At 38.0% G+C, this 17626-nt stretch overlaps 1 protein-coding gene across 2 annotated transcripts in view; it reads right to left on the bottom strand.

The window, feature by feature from the left end:
* The window catches only part of FBN2 (fibrillin 2), a 183219-nt gene continuing 165593 nt past the window's right edge, over positions 1-17626 (bottom strand). The window contains exons 56-65 of one of the 2 annotated variants that reach the window (XM_085323251.1): positions 16985-17110; positions 13514-13720; positions 12580-12705; positions 11842-11964; positions 11566-11682; positions 10804-10932; positions 9027-9146; positions 5200-5431; positions 4350-4509; positions 1-1982 (exon numbers count right to left, since the gene is read on the bottom strand). In XM_085323251.1, coding sequence (XP_085179377.1) covers positions 1608-1982; positions 4350-4509; positions 5200-5431; positions 9027-9146; positions 10804-10932; positions 11566-11682; positions 11842-11964; positions 12580-12705; positions 13514-13720; positions 16985-17110 — 1715 coding nt within the window. In that variant the 3' untranslated portion in view covers positions 1-1607. The remainder of the gene's footprint in view (positions 1983-4349; positions 4510-5199; positions 5432-9026; positions 9147-10803; positions 10933-11565; positions 11683-11841; positions 11965-12579; positions 12706-13513; positions 13721-16984; positions 17111-17626) is intronic. The other variant, XM_085323252.1, reaches the window with a different exon arrangement.

The following is a 17626-nucleotide window of genomic DNA, read 5'->3' on the forward strand; positions in this document are numbered from 1 at the left end:
TACCCCAAAATAAGCTTTATTGCAAGAAAAGTGTGGTTGTACCTACAAAGTTTTGTTGACCTACAAACAAAACTTTTTCTTTTTTCTTACAAACATTTGATTAAAAATTTACAATGTTTCTTTTTTCCAAAAAACCCAAACTGAACAAAATAAAATAAAAGAAGAACCACTGAGTATAACTTGGTACTAATCTTTGGTCAGCATTGATATGTGACTGAAACAAACCTGGAGTCAGCATGTGCTTTGGCTATTTTCACATATGAGATTCTGTTGTATGACTAGTTACAGGCACCAGCTGTCAAAAAAGCACCATTGAGACATACACTTAAGACACAACGGTATAACATCTTTAAAAAAATTACTAAAGTAAACTAAATGTCAACTCATTGTACAAACATCTTTCTTACAAAATAAGCTATGATAAAATGAGGCGTACGGTGTATAACTACAGTATTAATGAAACTTCTAACAAATGGATTTCAAATACACATTTTCTTTGTTTTTGCTGCATAATTAGTTTGCACATATGGCAGTCCTGATACAGCTCTCAATTTTTAGTAAATGCACCATTAATTCAAACCAGCACCAAACAGTATGAAACATCAGGCGTTCCCTTCAGAGAGAGACTTGTTTCTTCAGCTGCCTACAGTAATGCAAGTATGTAGAGCACCTTTTTTGAGAATGAGGTGTTGTGGTGGTGTGTGTGGTTCCTTGAGGTTATTGGAAGGAAGTACAGTACAGTTTGGTTCTGCAATTCTAATGGTATTAAAAGCAGTCAAGGTATTTTGCTACAGTGGTTGTGCCTCAGCTTCCAGTTCATTGTGGCTGATGCAKAATACAATCCTAGTGACTTGCTGTGAAATATGATCTTTGCAGAGATTAATATTGTAATTCTTGTCCTTTAAGATTTTTTTTTCTGGGAATACTCAAAAGTTTTGCAAGAGCACTTTATCCAGAGGATGAATTACAGTGCTCTTTCAGTTCTGATACCTTTTTAAATTACTTGTACGGTATTTGGATGACTGGCACAATACGAAAGGAAACGTCTTTCAAATCTACTGGAATTTCTCTTTTATTTTTTTTTAGAAAGCACCTCTAAAATGTTATAGCTCAAATTTTATAAATCTAAAGAAAAACAACCTAGTTTCCCTTTTGTTTACATAATTTGTTACTTTCTCCATATATTACTGCATTAAAAATAAATAAACATCTATATTTTTTTAATTAGGAACTATAGCAAAATACCCAAAGTGTTACAGACTGCTAACAGGAAAGAATAGCTCACATTTTTTTGTGCCATTTAGTGCTATATGATGACCCCTTGAACTTTTAGCTTTTTAATATACTTTTAAATTGAGGTTATATAAAAGATACAGTAACCATGGTCGTCATTGTACTCAAACTTTTGGCCATGGCGGAGTCTAAGTTACCCCCTCCTGCAAGGGTGGTTCTGCAGTCTCGGCAGGATGGAAAGAAAGAGGCCTTCCCCTCTTCCCCCTCCCCCCAAAGTCAGTGACTTTCTCAAAGCTTTTGGAAAGCAGACATGCTCAGATGGATAAATAGGTGTACAGAAGGGACTGAAGAAGTGGGCTAAGGCTGGAAGAGGGCTAGTAGAGTTCTATCCACAGCCTCATTCTGAGAGCTTCTCCGAGCTCTCCTAGGAGGTAGTTGTCCTCATTGCTATCTTCCAGTTTCTTTAGCTCCTTTTTCTTATATAGAGGAATGCTAGTGACTTCCAGTGTGTAAGTTCCAGGCACTGACTTTTTCTTGGCTGTGTGCAAATAACTGAGTCCCTCCCTCTGATGGATTCGAAAGACACCATCCTCATTGCCGTGTGAGATCGTGTAGCGCACGTGGTTGGTAAGGGGCTCTATGGCTGGCATGAGTTCTAGGATGTGCTCTTTGTTATCAAGCTCAGAGATGTTGACTCTCATCTTCAAAGGACTATCCATGTCTAGGCTTTCCAAGCTAATTTGCTCRATCTGAAGGAAAGAAGAAAGCATGTTTAGAGCAAGAGAGAAACACATACTCGCTTGCATTGAGAAAAAAATAATAAATGATTATTAACAGTTTCTGCATTTCTCAAAGACTAGCTGTGAAAGAAGCTGTTGTAAATCCTTTCCAGCTGGGAGAACTGCTTGATCCCATGTAACACAGCCTGTAAATCTTAAAGATTTCTCACAAAGGCTTAACAGGATAATTATAGTATCAAGTCCATGGAGCAGCTCAGATTTCAGTTTCTTCTCAGATTCTGTTTAACTTCATGCTTGCAAAAAGTCTGTGTAAAGAAGAGGCGTATGTTTAGTTGTGCCTCTCTGTAGTCTTYACTGCACTATCTAATTTTAATGAGTAAGTTATGTGCTGCACTGTGGACTAGTACAGAATGGGTCCCTCCCCCCAATACTCTATTGGAATTCCCTGAAACTTCTGGTAAAACCATCTTTGTGAATCATGGCTTCTGCAAACAATTAGGCTCTGCGTTTGGTCATGGCGAGTGCAGTGATTAAAAAGGAAACTGAAGGAAGAAGAGAACTGCTGTACCCTTGCCTCCTATGGCAAGTATGTCCTATTGTCCGGTTGCATCCTATATTGACCACTGAGAGAAGTGCAGAAAAACTTCTTGCAGTTGTTTTGCTGGCAGATCAGTATGTGTTGTCTCTTTATTTATTTTTATCTTTTTTTTTATTTAATGGGCACTTCAAAAGAGTTGTGCTGCAGGTGTGAGTCTGTCCTGACATGTTGGCTGTGAACATAATTGGGGGCCAGGGGCAAGAATGAGTGCATTCCTATGAAAGCCCTAACAAGGAACAGCTTTTGGAGGTGCTTCTGCAGAAAAAAACATAGGCTGAGGCCTTCTTTAGGAGGTTGGACACTATGAGGGCTGTCTATCTAGCTTATTTGTCCAGATCTGTTTGCAGCTGTAAAGATGGGAAAGGATTTCTCTCTGAGGGAATTCCAGTCACATGTGAGTACGTATGGGTACAGCTATGTAGTATAATTACAAATGCATGGTAAAAGCAGGGAAAATATGCTTTGGTAGCTGCTCCCATCCACAGGTTAAATACTGCACCCCATAGACATTACGGTCAYGGGACCTTCTTCATGAGGCTTTTTGGACATGAAAATGTTTGTGAGTTTTGTTTGTTTTAAACTGCTCTGCACTAGAGTGAACAGCTGAATGCTGATGCTTAATGCTACAATTCAAAGTACGTAACAGTTTCTGACTCGTACTTCTTTCCTCTCTCCCAGCCTCTAGCCACATCTATTAAAATACTGTGTGGAATTCAAGCTCTTGCCCTGCTCAGGGGAGGGCTGTAACTACCATGTTCAGGTAAGGTGTGTGAAATACTTAAATTCAGTGTGGAACAGGTCCAGTAAGAGTGAGGGAGAGGAAAGAAAAGAGATGTTTGTGTGGACTGCGGATATGTATGAGGAAATCAAACATTTAGATTCCAAGTGCCAAGACTATATCCTTCAGAGCAGGAATTACAGGATGGCTGGCCTCTTTAGAAATTTTGCCAAGACAAAAACTGTTTTGCTGGCAGCAGCTGTGCATAATAGGTACTGAGGTGGTAACTCTGGATTGTCCTTATCTTTTCTGAAAGGAGACTTGTTTGCCTGTTTCTTGAATGCAGATCTTGTGGTCAGCGCACCTTGCTATTTTAGCTGATGGTTTGCATGTTTGCCTGAAGAAACTTGATCAATGGTATGATCTGGTAAGAAACAGAATCCTCTTGCTATGTTCTTTAGGCACAGTCTGAAGTCTAATTCTCAAACACCTTCAGCAGTCTTGCAAATATAGGACTTAACTGGAGTCCATGATAACCAATAAACTTCCCTCAGTTGTGAGTAACCACGGAACAGATGTTAGACTAAAATAGTCTGCTACAAAAAGATCTATTTAGCTGTCTCAGACCATAAGATACTTTCCAACCTCCTAGAAAATAAAACTCAAGATCTAAGGTATCATAAATATGATGCATCACAGGCCAACAGCAGAACAGACTGCAGATATCACCAGTGTCCTGGCCTCTGTTGTTACAGGAAACCTATTTCCCTGAATTTGAGATATTTCCAGGAACTAGCCCACATCTCACACTACAAAGGATTCATACAAGCTTTAAAAAGTGCAGTTGTTCCTAACTGTTTATGTCTTTCTGATTGTTTCACTATTCCTGCCAACAGAACGTAAGTGTGAAAATATCAGGGAGGACAGGCGAGAAAAAAAGCTTTGGTCATTCATTGTGGCCTGTAATAAAACTCCCTCCACTTTCTGACAGTGTTGAGCATGATATCTCTGAACATACACCTCCAAGTACATTATAGTGTTTATCTACCCCAGTACGTACAGTGTCATTAATGCTTCTCTTCTTCCTGTTGTCCTTTTTGGAGTAGCCATTGATTTTGCACTCATAACATGCTTCAGGGGACAAAGCATTCTCTTCATCAGCATTTCCATCCAGGGGCAGGTACTGGCCTTTGTTAAATCCCATCCCTGAGACACAGTGGCTGTGGATTAAATATAACTGTTTTAGTGACTTTTTTTCAGTTTTAAGAACTCATTAGATGGAAAGTGAGTGTGTGTAACCTGTCCCACAAGATCTGTTTCCCCTCTGTTTCCCTTCCCTCATAAGGAGGTCTGTGAATGAATTTTCTTCTCAGTAGTGTGACACGCTGAACTAAGTACAGCTGTTTGTTAGGCTGAGAGCCTCTCGGCTTTTCTGACTTTCAATTTACAGATATTGTGAAGGAATACCGAAACCAGCTTCCCCCTGACTTCTGAAATACAAGGTATTGGAAGAATCTTGATTTAACTTTTTAGGGTGATCAGTATTGTTTAGAACTAGATATTTGAATGAAGATTACACCTTTCCTTATGTGGTAACAGTCCTCACTTAGCATAACAACACCTCCTTTACAGATCTGCTAATATTGGAGAGGGGAACAGAAAATTGTTTAGTTTTGGTTGTAGGCTAGATGTAAAATGAGGGCGCTGTGCTGCTTGTACAAACACACTGAAGTTTTTACTACTACAGATACTTCTAGGCGGCTTTTGTAAATTGTGCACAAAAGGAATGGAAAGGATGACTTAGTAGCCTGTCCTTCATTGGCATCTCTGTTCTTCAGTCTGACTACTGCCCAAACTTTTTGTGGCCCTCTTGTGTAGTCCTCAAAAGAGGCACATTTTAAAATACTCACCCTTGCCCAACTCTGTAATAGCCAGGTGGACAGCCACAAAGATAACCACCTTCAGTGTTGGAACAACCGTAATTGCAGGGGTTCTTGGCAGAAGAACACTCGTTGACGTCATGGCATGCGCTTGAGAACTGGTCATAAGAAAATCCAGATGGGCAGGCACACTTGTAACTTCCAAGTGTGTTGTAGCAAGAAGCAGAGCCACATGCATTAGGATTGGAACATTCATTTTCATCTAGTAAGCAAACAAAAGTATGTTAATTAATATCTTCTGATCTGGACAGACATTAGGAAGGCATAATGTTGCAAAGCGTAAGTTTAACCTGTAAGTAAGTGTAAGCTCTAAGTTCTACAGCTTTAGCACAAATCTTGAGCAGGGCTTGGCCTGTGTGTGCTAAACGTGACTCATCTTAACATGTTAATGTCTTGTGTTTCCTCCCAAGCCCTGTGTGTAGTTTGCAGGAATTCAGGGGAGAATGGCACGGAAATGGAAAGCTTGCCTCATCTTTGACCTTATCGAGCCTTCACAGCCATATCCCCTGAAGGGAAGGTACATTGCCAGAGGTCCCAAAGACACATAGCTGGGCTGAAGATGTGTTGGAAGTTGCTCAATGCCTCCCCTTCCTCCAGGGCATGTCTCATGTTCTGCTGCTTGGGGCTCCTCGTCAGTAGACTTTTTCCTGGCAGGGTATGCTCCCAGATGAGATCCACAGAGGAGAAACAAGCTAGCACCCCAATTGTATTTTGACTGTGAGAGTATTTATAGACATTTAACATGACAGGGTGAAGTTAATACATGCTTGCAGTAGAAAATTACATGCCTTGTGAGGAGGAGGATGATCTAAATAGTCAACCCAAATGATAGAAGAGGAAAAAAGCAAGTGTTATCTTCATCTTATAGGTATTGTACAGAGATGATGACTCTTTCCAGGCATTTGGCAAGGAGAAGAAACCAGAGTTCCTGAATATTACTTGGAAGCATTACCTGCAAGGTTACTCAGCTTAATGTGGAAACAGTAGCTGCCAAGGCTACCACCAGATTTGAAATGGGCATTATGGAAGTCTGTTATGCTTCTCTGTTTGAAATGTAGTTTCTTCCTTTTCTCCCCCCCACCCCGCCCCAACCTCATTTTAGCCATGTTTTTCAGTTACCGCTGCTGCTGCTTACACTGTTCTGACGACTTGCGTTTTGTTTCTGTACCATCATAGGACACTTCCAGTCTGCCTCAAAGCTTCAGTCCTTGATGATTGCAGTCTAATGCCCTCCTCATTTTTTTTGTCCGTGTGTGTGTGTGTCCGTGTGTGTGTGTGTCCGTGTGTGTGTGTGTGTGTGTCCGTGTGTGTGTGTGTCCGTCCCCTGCCTTTAGAAGAGCCTTACCCAGCTACTTGGAAGCTGTACTGATGTCTGTTGTCGCCATCATACTTTCTATGGTATCGTTTTCAAGTGGTTTCTGAAGTTAACAGTTTGTCTAAAGCTGATTATGCTGGACAGTTAAGGATCAAATTCTCCTACCTTTAAGTAAGTGCAGAGAATCTTATAAAAATATACAAAGTTAACTGAAAAGCAAGATTTAATTTACTTACAAAAGTGATTTCCCTCCCCATCCTTAAAGAATGCTTACAGATACTCGCAGTACTCAGCCTCTTCTAATGTCAGTTGAATAACTTGTGAATTTTGGGAGGGAGTGCTTTATTTTATTTATTTATTTATTTATTTTGTACCTTACAGATCTGTGCTTTGGTCTGAAGGCTTATGATGGTGGTAGGTATCATTTGCAAAAGCATGATGTCCTGTTGTTCATGAGAGCCATCATCATCTCTTTTAATTGCTACTCGGTATTCTCCCATTGTCATGCTCCTACTCTTACTAAGATCATAGGTGGCAGGAGGCTTGTAACTTTGCTCAGTGCAGTCAATCTGCTATTTAGTACCTTCCTGTTTTTAATTTCAAAAAGGGTTTGTGTGCTACTTACAAATTCATATATTATGTAAGGATGTGGCAGCTTACATAGGACTTGGATGCAGTAGATCTCTTACAGCTTTCCCCTATAAGCGTTCTTCTGTGCATTGTTACTTCTTGGGCTGCCGTTTTGTAACAAATTTCATCAAAGTAACTGCAGTATTCATCAAGCCTGCTGTAAAGACTCCAGATGTCTGAACCAGGGGGACTATATTATTCCTAATTTAATGCTAGATCCCAGTGTGAGTCCAGATAATACTTATTTTATGTCTGATGCTATCTGTTTTGCTGGAACTATTGTTCTTGCTTTGATACTAGTTTTGTTTAGCTTCTCTTCTTGTATGTTCTGTCAAATAGTCTGACAGACTAGCATACTTTGAGGTTTTTTTTTCTTTGAATTCTTGCATTTCTTTAGCTTTTGATGAAAGCTTTTTATGTTTCTACTTGCCTTTAGCTGTTACATGATAATCATCTGCAAATGTTCAAGTCTTAATACTATACTGAGTTTTTTTTTTTGTGTGTGTGTGTTCTACCATGATGATATATAAAACTTACTTTTTTGAAATRTTATAGTTAATTCCTAGTCTTCAGTTCTCATTTGTACATATTCTGGCATTCCTTCTGTGTGAACTGCAGTGTGACTGGTTTTGGGTCCAGGTTTTATTGTGAAAAATGAGTGAGTTTCTTGTACAAAAAATCATACACATTTGGTAACTAGCACGTAAGTTTAATTTATCCCAGCAAGGATGTGTTTCCCTATAGCTGTTTTCCTCACCAATCTCATTAGAGCATGTTTTAGCATTCTTGCCTTCAGTTATTAGACGATACATTCTGCTGAAGATTGTCTAGTACGTTCAGAGACTTCAGCTGTTGTGGAATTGTGAGAGCTGAGTGTCGCGTAGCTCCCCACCTCCTGCTGAAATTCTTTTGCTTCCTTTGCTGGAGAGCAGCATTAAGTGAGGAGTGGTGGTAATGGTTGGGACTTCTGGAAATACTGCCTGTTTTAATATAAAATGCTTGTAAGATTGTCCATACATCCTGTAAAGGATCTATGGCAGTGTCTACAGCCATCCTCTGGTGATGACAATGCTAAGAACAAACTGCTAAAAACAAAATTGAAAAGGTAAATATGTTGCTATGGTGCTTAGTGAACAGWATAGGGTAGGGTTTTAGTAAGGGGTTTGTTTTAATTTTCCACGTTTGATTTGGTAACTAAGTTAGCTAAGAATTTGAAATGCAGAAATGATAAATTAATCAGCTCAGTAGATTTCTTGCAGGTTTAGCTCATTCATTTTGTTTTTCTTGTAGTCTGCTTAGAGAAAACTAGTATTGAACTTAAGGCTGTCTTTTGAAAGTAAGAAGTCCTTCACGTTCATGCTGATATTTTTTCCTTCCCTCTGTTCTGAAGGAAACTGAAAGCAGAATAACTGAAGCTATTCTGTAGTGTTCTAAAAGTGTTAATGGTGGCATGGGGGATTTTTGCTGAAGGAAGGCGAGATTTTGTGTGTGTGTGTTTTCTCCAACAGAAGTGTTTGTATTAATGCTTGTCAGGAACTCAGGAACTTTTCATCTTTCTAAGAAGGGGATTTTTCTGAGAAGTGAGTCAGAACGTAGGGCAGACTAGGAGAAACACCTGGTCACACAGTATTAACAGTAGGAGTGTGTTGCCTTATCTTGTATCATTCATAGGTGATAGGAGTACTAAGGGAGTGAGGTGGGGCGGGGAGGGCAATTTCTGTGTCCTAACACCTGTAAAAACTTTGCATCAGCTTATTCTTGTCCATAGTTGGTATTTGTCACTGACTAGGTCACTGACATGACTATGACACCTTTGCTGTTTTAATGTATTCTAAGCACTTCGTTTCCTTACCAACACATTGATTCCACTGGTAATGCTGAATATATCCTTGTGGGCATCCGCATCTGTATCCACCCAGAATGTTTTGACAGCCGTGCTGGCACCTGTGGTTTCCATCACATTCATCCACATCTTTGGGGAGAGAAGTAGAATGTGAATGAAAACGTGATTATACATGTTGCCAAATATATTACTCTACTGTGATCATCATAATCTAAATAACAGTATTTATGACAGAGAAGTACTGTTCTAAGATGGACATATCATCCAGGTTAGTCTTTTGGAAGGCCTGGAGCTTCTGAACCTTAACTACCTTAGTCAGATTTGGAGAAGAAACACTATTCCTAGTAACTATGTAGGATGTTGTTCTGATACAATATTAAAAATCTGAATGTTTTTAGATCTCTGTTTTCAAATCAACTATGGTGGAAGGTCTTCAGGAACACTTAAAAAGTGTTTGAATGTGAGGAACACATAACTCTGGAGGTGTGCATTTGTTTAATTTGCCAATTAAAAAGAAAAAGCTATTTAAATCAGTACAAATACCCCCCCCCAAAAAAAAAAAACCCTCAAACATTAATAAAAACAGTCATCTGAAACAACCTCTGTTATAAGAAATATATACCTACTGTAGGCAGTCTAATGCACCAGGTACAATATGTAGTGCTAGTAGAAAACTAAAAAAAATCATGCAGGATGTCACAAATTCCAAGTTACAGTCTGTCTGTCTGTAACTTGAATTCTATGGAATTGGCCTGTCTAAAAGGCTGAGGTCCAGAAAGCCGTGCTGCCAGGAACTGGAAGCTGTCCTTTCATCAATAATGACAGAGCAGTTGTGATGTTTTACTTGCATATGTGCCTTGGCTTGAGTAATTTAGTATTTTCTTCCACAGGTATTGGGTGAAGTACACAAGAAGGATGAATGTGCTCTACGAAAAACAAGTAACTTGACAGATTATACTATTTTCTAAAGCCTGCTTGGGTTTATTCTGCACTGTTAGTCTAGAAATAGGCTTCAAATATCAACTCTTGCTTTAAATGGTTTGTCAAGGTAGTTAATACTGAGATGCCATAGGTTTATGCAAATAAACCTTTGCATTTATAAATCTCAGCAGCCAAATGGCCTAATACTGTTTTTTTATTTCTTCTTTGTTCAAAATCTGAGACCCACTAAAGATGCTGGAACTTTCACGCAGAGGTTTTCTGATTTGGGCTCCCTTTTTTGGCCAGTAAAGAGAGAAAWGTATAAGAATACAATTTGTATTTTTAACTATACTGAACTGCCCTTCTCTATGTGTATCTCTATAGTAGAAGGCTTACAGTAGAGAATTCATTTTTTTTTTATTATTTTTAGGTGCCTCAGGTGAATGATAACAATTAGCTGAAATAAAAATTTTAGGGAGAGTCTGTTTAATGCTAGAATATGAGAATGAAAGAGAAAAATAAAAAACAGGTGGACTTCTGGATGCTTAAAACTTCTGTGAAGTTGAAACAACTCTGGAAACAGTTGTTTGAGACTTCAGCTAAATAATCATTTTGTATACTAACCCATGTTTTAAAAAAATTACTTGGGCAGTCTGTTCTTTATATATATATATATATATGTGTGTGTGTGTGTGTATACACATTTATGTTTAAATTTCTGAAGTACATCATTTTTTTTTTGATATTCACTCTTACTATGTCTGCCACTGTTTTATTACTCTAATTTGTCTTTGATATCATAGGATTCGCTAGACATAGAAGCAAGGATTTGCACAGTGAAAAGAATTTGACCTTCACTAGTTACCTTCACAGTTTAATCCAGTAGAATCCAGAGAAAATCCCCTTTGACATTCACAGGTAAAACTTCCAGGAGTGTTTTGACAAATTCCTTTTGATCCACAAAGTGATGGTTGAGAACCACATTCATTGTTATCTTAAAAATGTAGAGGACAGAGAAGAAAGTTGGTAGACCTTGGGGTAAGACATTAGGCATGTTCATATAACATTTGTTTAGAGGCTGAAAGCCACAGAGGAGTAAAAGTGTATTTTGAAAATGTAATTACTCAAATGTCAGATAACTTGATGGCTCATGCAGAGCTATGAACACTTAATGAATTGGAAGTGCAAGTTGTAATTCAGTTGAGTGAGTGCAAAAGACCCAGGTATGCAATTCCTGAAAGGGGGAATGTTGCACTTCTGTATTAGGTGAACTAGAATGGTTTCAGTTGGTAAGATTCATATATATGCTCAAGGGCTAAAGACATATGAATCTATTAAAGAAGCAACAGTCTGTTTTTGTTTAACTACATTCTAAATCAGATTTTAATTCTTTACCTGTCTCCATATGATTATACTTAGAATATAATAACATACATTAACTATATACAACTATGATGGATAAACTTTTTTTTGCTGTAATTGCTGCTTTCCAAAATTAGTTTTTTTGGACTGCTGCTATTTACTGCTCTGTATTAATGCTGTTCATATAATGCAAAAGAAAGGGATGACAATTGAGAACGTCCTTCTTACAGAAAAAGTGATGCAAAATATACCGTGTTTTTCTTACCAATACAAGCTGTGTGATGTTGAGTAAAACCAGGTGGACATTTGCATGTGAAGCCTCCAAGGGTATTGACACAGAGAAACTGGCAATTGTGTTGTTTGGTTTGACATTCATCAAGATCTGAAAGTAAGAGATGTTGTCATCTTAGGAGAAGTCAGCAACAAAAGACTTAATCGCATTTAGTTTAACTTGCAAAAATTACTGCATTTTGAAATTATCTCCTGTTAAGCCAAAGCACGATAAAATTAAAGTTTTATAACTGTGTATAACTTTCTTTACCTTTACATGTCTTCCCATCTTCCTGAAGGATGTAGCCCCGGGGACATGAGCACTGGTAGCTCCCTTCTGAGTTCTTGCAGATAAAATTGCATGGTTTAGGAGATTGGGAACACTCATCAAGATCTAAGGAGAGAAAGCGGTAAGTATTTACTATACTGACTGTCTTTAAAAGAAGTCTCCTAAACAGCACTATTTTCAAGAAAGATTTTAGCAGGAAAAGTCCCTCATCTGATCGTGTGTGTGTGTGTGTGTGTGTGTGGTTTCTCTTTCCTTCTGTACAGAGCAATACAATTACAGTGGAAAACTGAGTCTCTTCACTGAAGCAATAACATATCAAAGAATGATGATGATATTTTTTCTAAGGATTAAGCCTTTCTTTTCAGGCATACCATGGTATATTTGTGATAACCAACAGGAAAGTGGCAAATGTAGCTTACGAAGCAATGAAAAAGTTTATCAGTCAAAACAGTTACACATCTAAAAATCTATTTTCTGTCATAATGATACCAATGCTCATTCTGCTGCAGGAATATTGCTAGTATAGCTTGTTTCTGGACTTTGCAAAATTGTATATAAAAGCAGAAAGGTATAGTAGCAGGGAWAGAAGAAGGGGAAGAAAGGGAAGGAGACAAAAAAAATTGCTATGACATAAAAGCTTGAAGAGGTTGTCTGAGAGCTGCACTGCATAATTATATACTAATCAAAAAAAAAATTGAGGATTATGGTGATGAATCTTACCCACGCAAGATGTTCCGCTTATGTCAGTGGTATACCCAACTTTACAAAAGCATCGAAAGGAGCCCATGGTGTTGATACACTGTCCATTTCTACATAAGTTTGGCATGACCTTACATTCATCAATATCTGTACAGAAAATATTAAATGTATCATTTTTAAAAAACAGGCAGAAGTTCATTAGTGTTGGTTTTGAATGTGACAGTGAGGTTGAATTCTCCTTCTGAATAAGAAAGTGAATGAAAAAGCAAGTTTAATGCTACAGAAGTGGTACAGGGGTGGGAGGGAGGGTGGGAAGTCCTGCTCTTCAGTTCATCACTGTCATGATTCTGACAGAAACTTTGGCCCTTTTTCAAAAAGAGGTACAACTCAAAAGTCAGACATCCTTCAAATTTTCATGATTGTTTTCTGCACCAGAAGAAGTTTCCTGCTACTCTACTGGGTAATCGGGTTTCAGTTTTGCTAACTCAAAATGCAAAACCTGCATAAGTGAATTTTTTTCTGACTTGATTAGATGATGTTTAAAAAGCTGTCACCACAATTAAAAACACATGTTAGCTTCTGCTACCTCTATGGAAATAGTAACTGCAAAGCATTCGGTAAGATTGTTGTCAGACTGACTGATTTTGCCTTTTGCCATGTGTGTAACTTTTCAACATACAAAAGCTTTGGGATGGCTTCTAGCAGTTGGTTTTTTGTTGATGCCTCCTGTTATAGATCCCACCCCTAAAAATTCTGCACAGCTGTGACTATTTCTGTTGTAGCTACTGTTCAAAGGTGTTTTTAATTTCTCATCATTGAGCAACATTTGAAAAATCAAACTCTGTCATTTTGCAGGAAATTCTTCCAGTATGCTTCAAAGAGGAAAACTGCATTTTCTTAAATATGTGCGAGTATTCTTTTCTCCTTTTCTGCCTCCTTTCATCCCTGCAAATACCTCTTCCATCTGTAGTATAGCCTGGTCCATGTGGACAGAGTTTCTTGTATTGGGTGGTTCCTGGAAGTGGACAGAGCTCACACTGGTTACCCCAGCCTCGGCCTCCATCACAGCAGCACTCAGATTTAGTGACGAGATTTCGGCTGCTTGAAGCCATCTGACACATTGTCTGTAAAACTTCAGCAAAGCAAAACCCTTGGCGATTATCTGCAAAGAAGTGGAGAGGTCAAGAAAGAGCAGAAGTTAAACATCTGATCTATTAAACGTCTGATCAGTTATTCTGGCTCTGTCTCAACATGTGCAAGTACTAGAAGATTATAGCAAACAAGCTGTGAGGTGTATTTTAACTTTCAAAAAAAAATGTTGTGTTTTTGGATAACTTGTAGTGCTTCTGAGTTTATTCCAGATATCTCAAAAGTTCAATAACTGCCTAAGTCTGATGGGAGTTTCACATCTAGGAAGGATGTGCCCTCGGGTATCCCTGGCTAGGTTGCTTGATGGGCAGCTTAAGTGGGAGCTCAGTTTCGCTTGCTATTTACTACGTTTGGTTTGCATTTAAGAGATTTACTTACAGTGGGGTTGGGGTTTTTGTTTGTTTGTTCTACTGGCCAAAACAGCATGTCTGTTCAGCAGTATAATTACACGGTGTGGTTTAAATGCACAATTCAGTGCCTTTCTAGTGGCACTCCCAGTTTTGGCTATTAAAAAGAAGAATTAGATTTGTATTGCCACAATGTTATCCAACCCTTTTTTATTTCACTTTAACTTTTGAACCTCTTGTTTAATACCCACCAAACATTAAAGAGGACTGAAACTTCAGAGTCATTAAGGTCCTGTAAGTTTCCTTCAAACAGACAGCTGAAGAAAGGAGAGATCCCAGCTTCTAGTGGATATGGAAACTCTTTGCAGAGACAGTGTCCTCCACCTAAGTAGACCTGTCATCTTTGTTAATTTTAATTGACACAGTGTCAACTATGGGATGACAGAGGTTTGTGTTTACATGGAAAATCTTAGGCTTTTTCTCTTAAAGCCTTCAGAAGCCTCAGATGATGTCTTAGATAAATGATRTTAAAATCTTTTTGCATCCCTCCCAATGTGAACATACCTCCACAGCCAGCTGACCTTGTGTTTTAAAAGTGTGAGGGTAGTAGAACCAGTAGATTCCTTAACATGAATCAGGTAAAAATGAGGTCTTTGCCTTTATGCAAAACGTACTTTGCATAGCCAAGTAACAAGAAGGCTGTCTTCGCTGAAGGCGTTGCTTGTGTGAGACCGCATATTTGTGATTGTAGTGATTTGCAAGAGTTGGTGAAATCTGTTTAGTTTATCTGGAAATGTGTTTACTTCCTGAGGAAATATTCCTGAGTACTTAAAAGCTTTTCACATTTTATTTTTAGAAGTCTAGCTAATTCCTATCAAAAGTTACGTAACTAATTTGCTTTAAAGTAACTGTAGCAATGCCTGGTTGACTGCATCCATGGTGATAGGACATTTGCATTTATCTCACAGCTAACATAAAAATTTATAAAGAATTTTGAAGTTACCACAATGAATGAGACTTTAGCCACAGTTCCCATGAAGCTACTAGGCTGTAGGATATGGTAAAATGGCAAGGGGCAGGTTTATAATGCAGTATATATATAGCTAGAATGTGGGATAGTATGTTGCTGTTTTGTTTTTATTTTTCTCAAAAGTTGTTTATATCCATTGCTTAGCTAAAGGGATCTTTATAAGTAGTTATTATTATTACTATTATTTTAATTTGGCTTTAACAACTTTAAGTATAGGCATAAATTTTCAAAGCTGTTTTAGAAATGCAGTAGCTCTTAGTCTAAAATCACTTRAGCACTTCTGAACCTATTTAATTCTGTCTTCTATTTAGAGTTAAGAWGTTGACCATTATGTTCGCAGTTGAGTTTCTTTAATTCCTACTATAATGAAGTTTCTCTGCTTCTGAGGATTAACTGTTGTATAAGAGGCATTACACTTGAATCAAACTTACCTGCRTAAGCCTTGAACATCCAAGTTTATTACAGGCAGGTAAGTGATCTTAATTCTGTCAAGCTTTTTTAAGTATCAAAGTAACTGTCACAAGAATTTTGCTCTTATCCTACATGCTAACACTTAGATTTTTTTTCATCTTTTTAAAAGTAATGAATGGAGATCAATTTCTGTTCTCTTACATGAGGATCTGCACAGTACACTATTTATGTTTTGATCTGAAGACCATAAAATGCTTTGCTCCCCATTTGAGATGTGAAATATATTTTAAGCTAAATAGAATGTAAAGGTTTGCACAATATGTTTAAAACGGTGTGATCTGATGAGACTTTATGCTTCTGCTTTAGTTCTGAAGAAAGACTTTCAGGCAAACTTGATTTCCAGGGTCATTTCTGCCCTGAAGGACCTAAAGGAAAAGCAGAAATCAGCAAACTCCCCCAGAGCATCGGTTTTGAAAGAAGTTTTTTTTTTTTCTTTTTTTTTTTTTTTCTTCATATACTCAATATAAGCAAGCAATAATGAACTCCAAGCAGGGTATTTCCTTGGCATTAATGACAAGCTTGGGTTAATGGCCCGTAGCATCCTCTTCCCATCTGGTCATTAATCCTCAGGAAATGCCCTGAACTTTGAATGTTATTGCTTTGCCATGGAATCAGCATGCTACTGATGACAATTTATGAGGAGCTGATTACACAGTACATAGACGAGATAATATCTAAGTATTTTTAATGCAAGAATGCTAACAAATACTCCTACAGTTTCATACGTTGGCATTTTAAAGTTATCTACACTTTAACAATAATTGTGAAAACATAAGATTCTGCAGCTGCATTCTGTTTGATTTAAAAGGGGAACAAACAGTTTTGTGGTACAAATGGCATTTGGAACATACTGAAAAGGAATTRCAGGCAGATGAATACAAAGGCAGGCCTTTGTCAGTGTTTAATGTGTAGGCTTGCCTCAGTAACTTCTTAACATCTCTTACAGTGGGTTTTTTTTTTTTGGGGGGGGGGGGGGCGCAAATTCCTAGTATTCTGCATTCATATTTGCTGCCTGCATTAAAGGTCCAAAAAATTCAAATGCCCGCTTCCAGTACTGTGATGCTTAAAATGATGTTCTGAATCTGGAAGCCCCTTAGTTTGTCATGCACCTCAGTTTATGATTTACCTAGGGTACCTGAATTCTGCTGCTTCTGCAAAAACACCTGTATTTTGTTTAGATGATGTTGCTCAGCACCACGTTTATGCTTAAACCTCTTTGGGATTAGATGCCCCTAGGTGAGGCACCTGATTGCTAGACCCAGTGGACATTCTCAAGATGCTTCTCATTCCTGTAGAGGATCATTATTTGATTTCTGTAGATAAGAGAACTATTAGGTACTCAGAAGCCTAATTTATGCTCTGCATCCTTGTATGGGGTTTATACTCTTCTATTTTGCATGAATTACATGTATGCCAAAGAAGCACTTACCGAGACACTCGGTGCCTGATGGGCTTGACTGAAATCCTTCATTACATTCACATCGATAACTCCCAATAATGTTCACGCAGCGACCATTTTCACAGATCCCTGGCTTGGTACGACATTCATTTTCATCTTTGCAAAAATACAGGATGCACAGATGCGTGTCAGGTTATTGTTGCAAGAAAGTGTATGAAACTCCTAGGTATATATTCTGAATATATACCTAATACTTGCATCAAGTGGAAAAAAAAATCTACAGCTGAGTAATTCCTAATAAATGCCTTATATACTATATCCTAGGAAGAAAGTTTTAATCCTTATGCACTTTATGGAAGTATAACAAGAAGCAGAAAAACATTTGCAGAGGAGCAAGTTCTATTTATAACCTTTATGTGATGAGTAAGTTTTTATTTACCTATTTTCCACTCAAACATCTAATCCAGTCTTATTTAACGTAGTAATAATTAAGAAAATGTCTCTGAACACATTTAACCACTTTTGCATTCGGTCATGTTTCAGTCAATGAACTGTATATAATCCCAGGTTATTTCTCCCATAGCTAATGGAGTAGAAACTCTAAGCAATTACACACCTCCATAGATGCTTAAAATAAAACTGGAAAAAAACTCAGTTGCTTTAAAGGTAGCC

Source organism: Rhea americana, unplaced genomic scaffold (assembly GCF_003343005.1).
Source record: "Rhea americana isolate MKP2758 unplaced genomic scaffold, rheAme1 scaffold_83, whole genome shotgun sequence".
Classification (NCBI taxonomy): Eukaryota; Metazoa; Chordata; class Aves; order Rheiformes; family Rheidae; genus Rhea; species Rhea americana.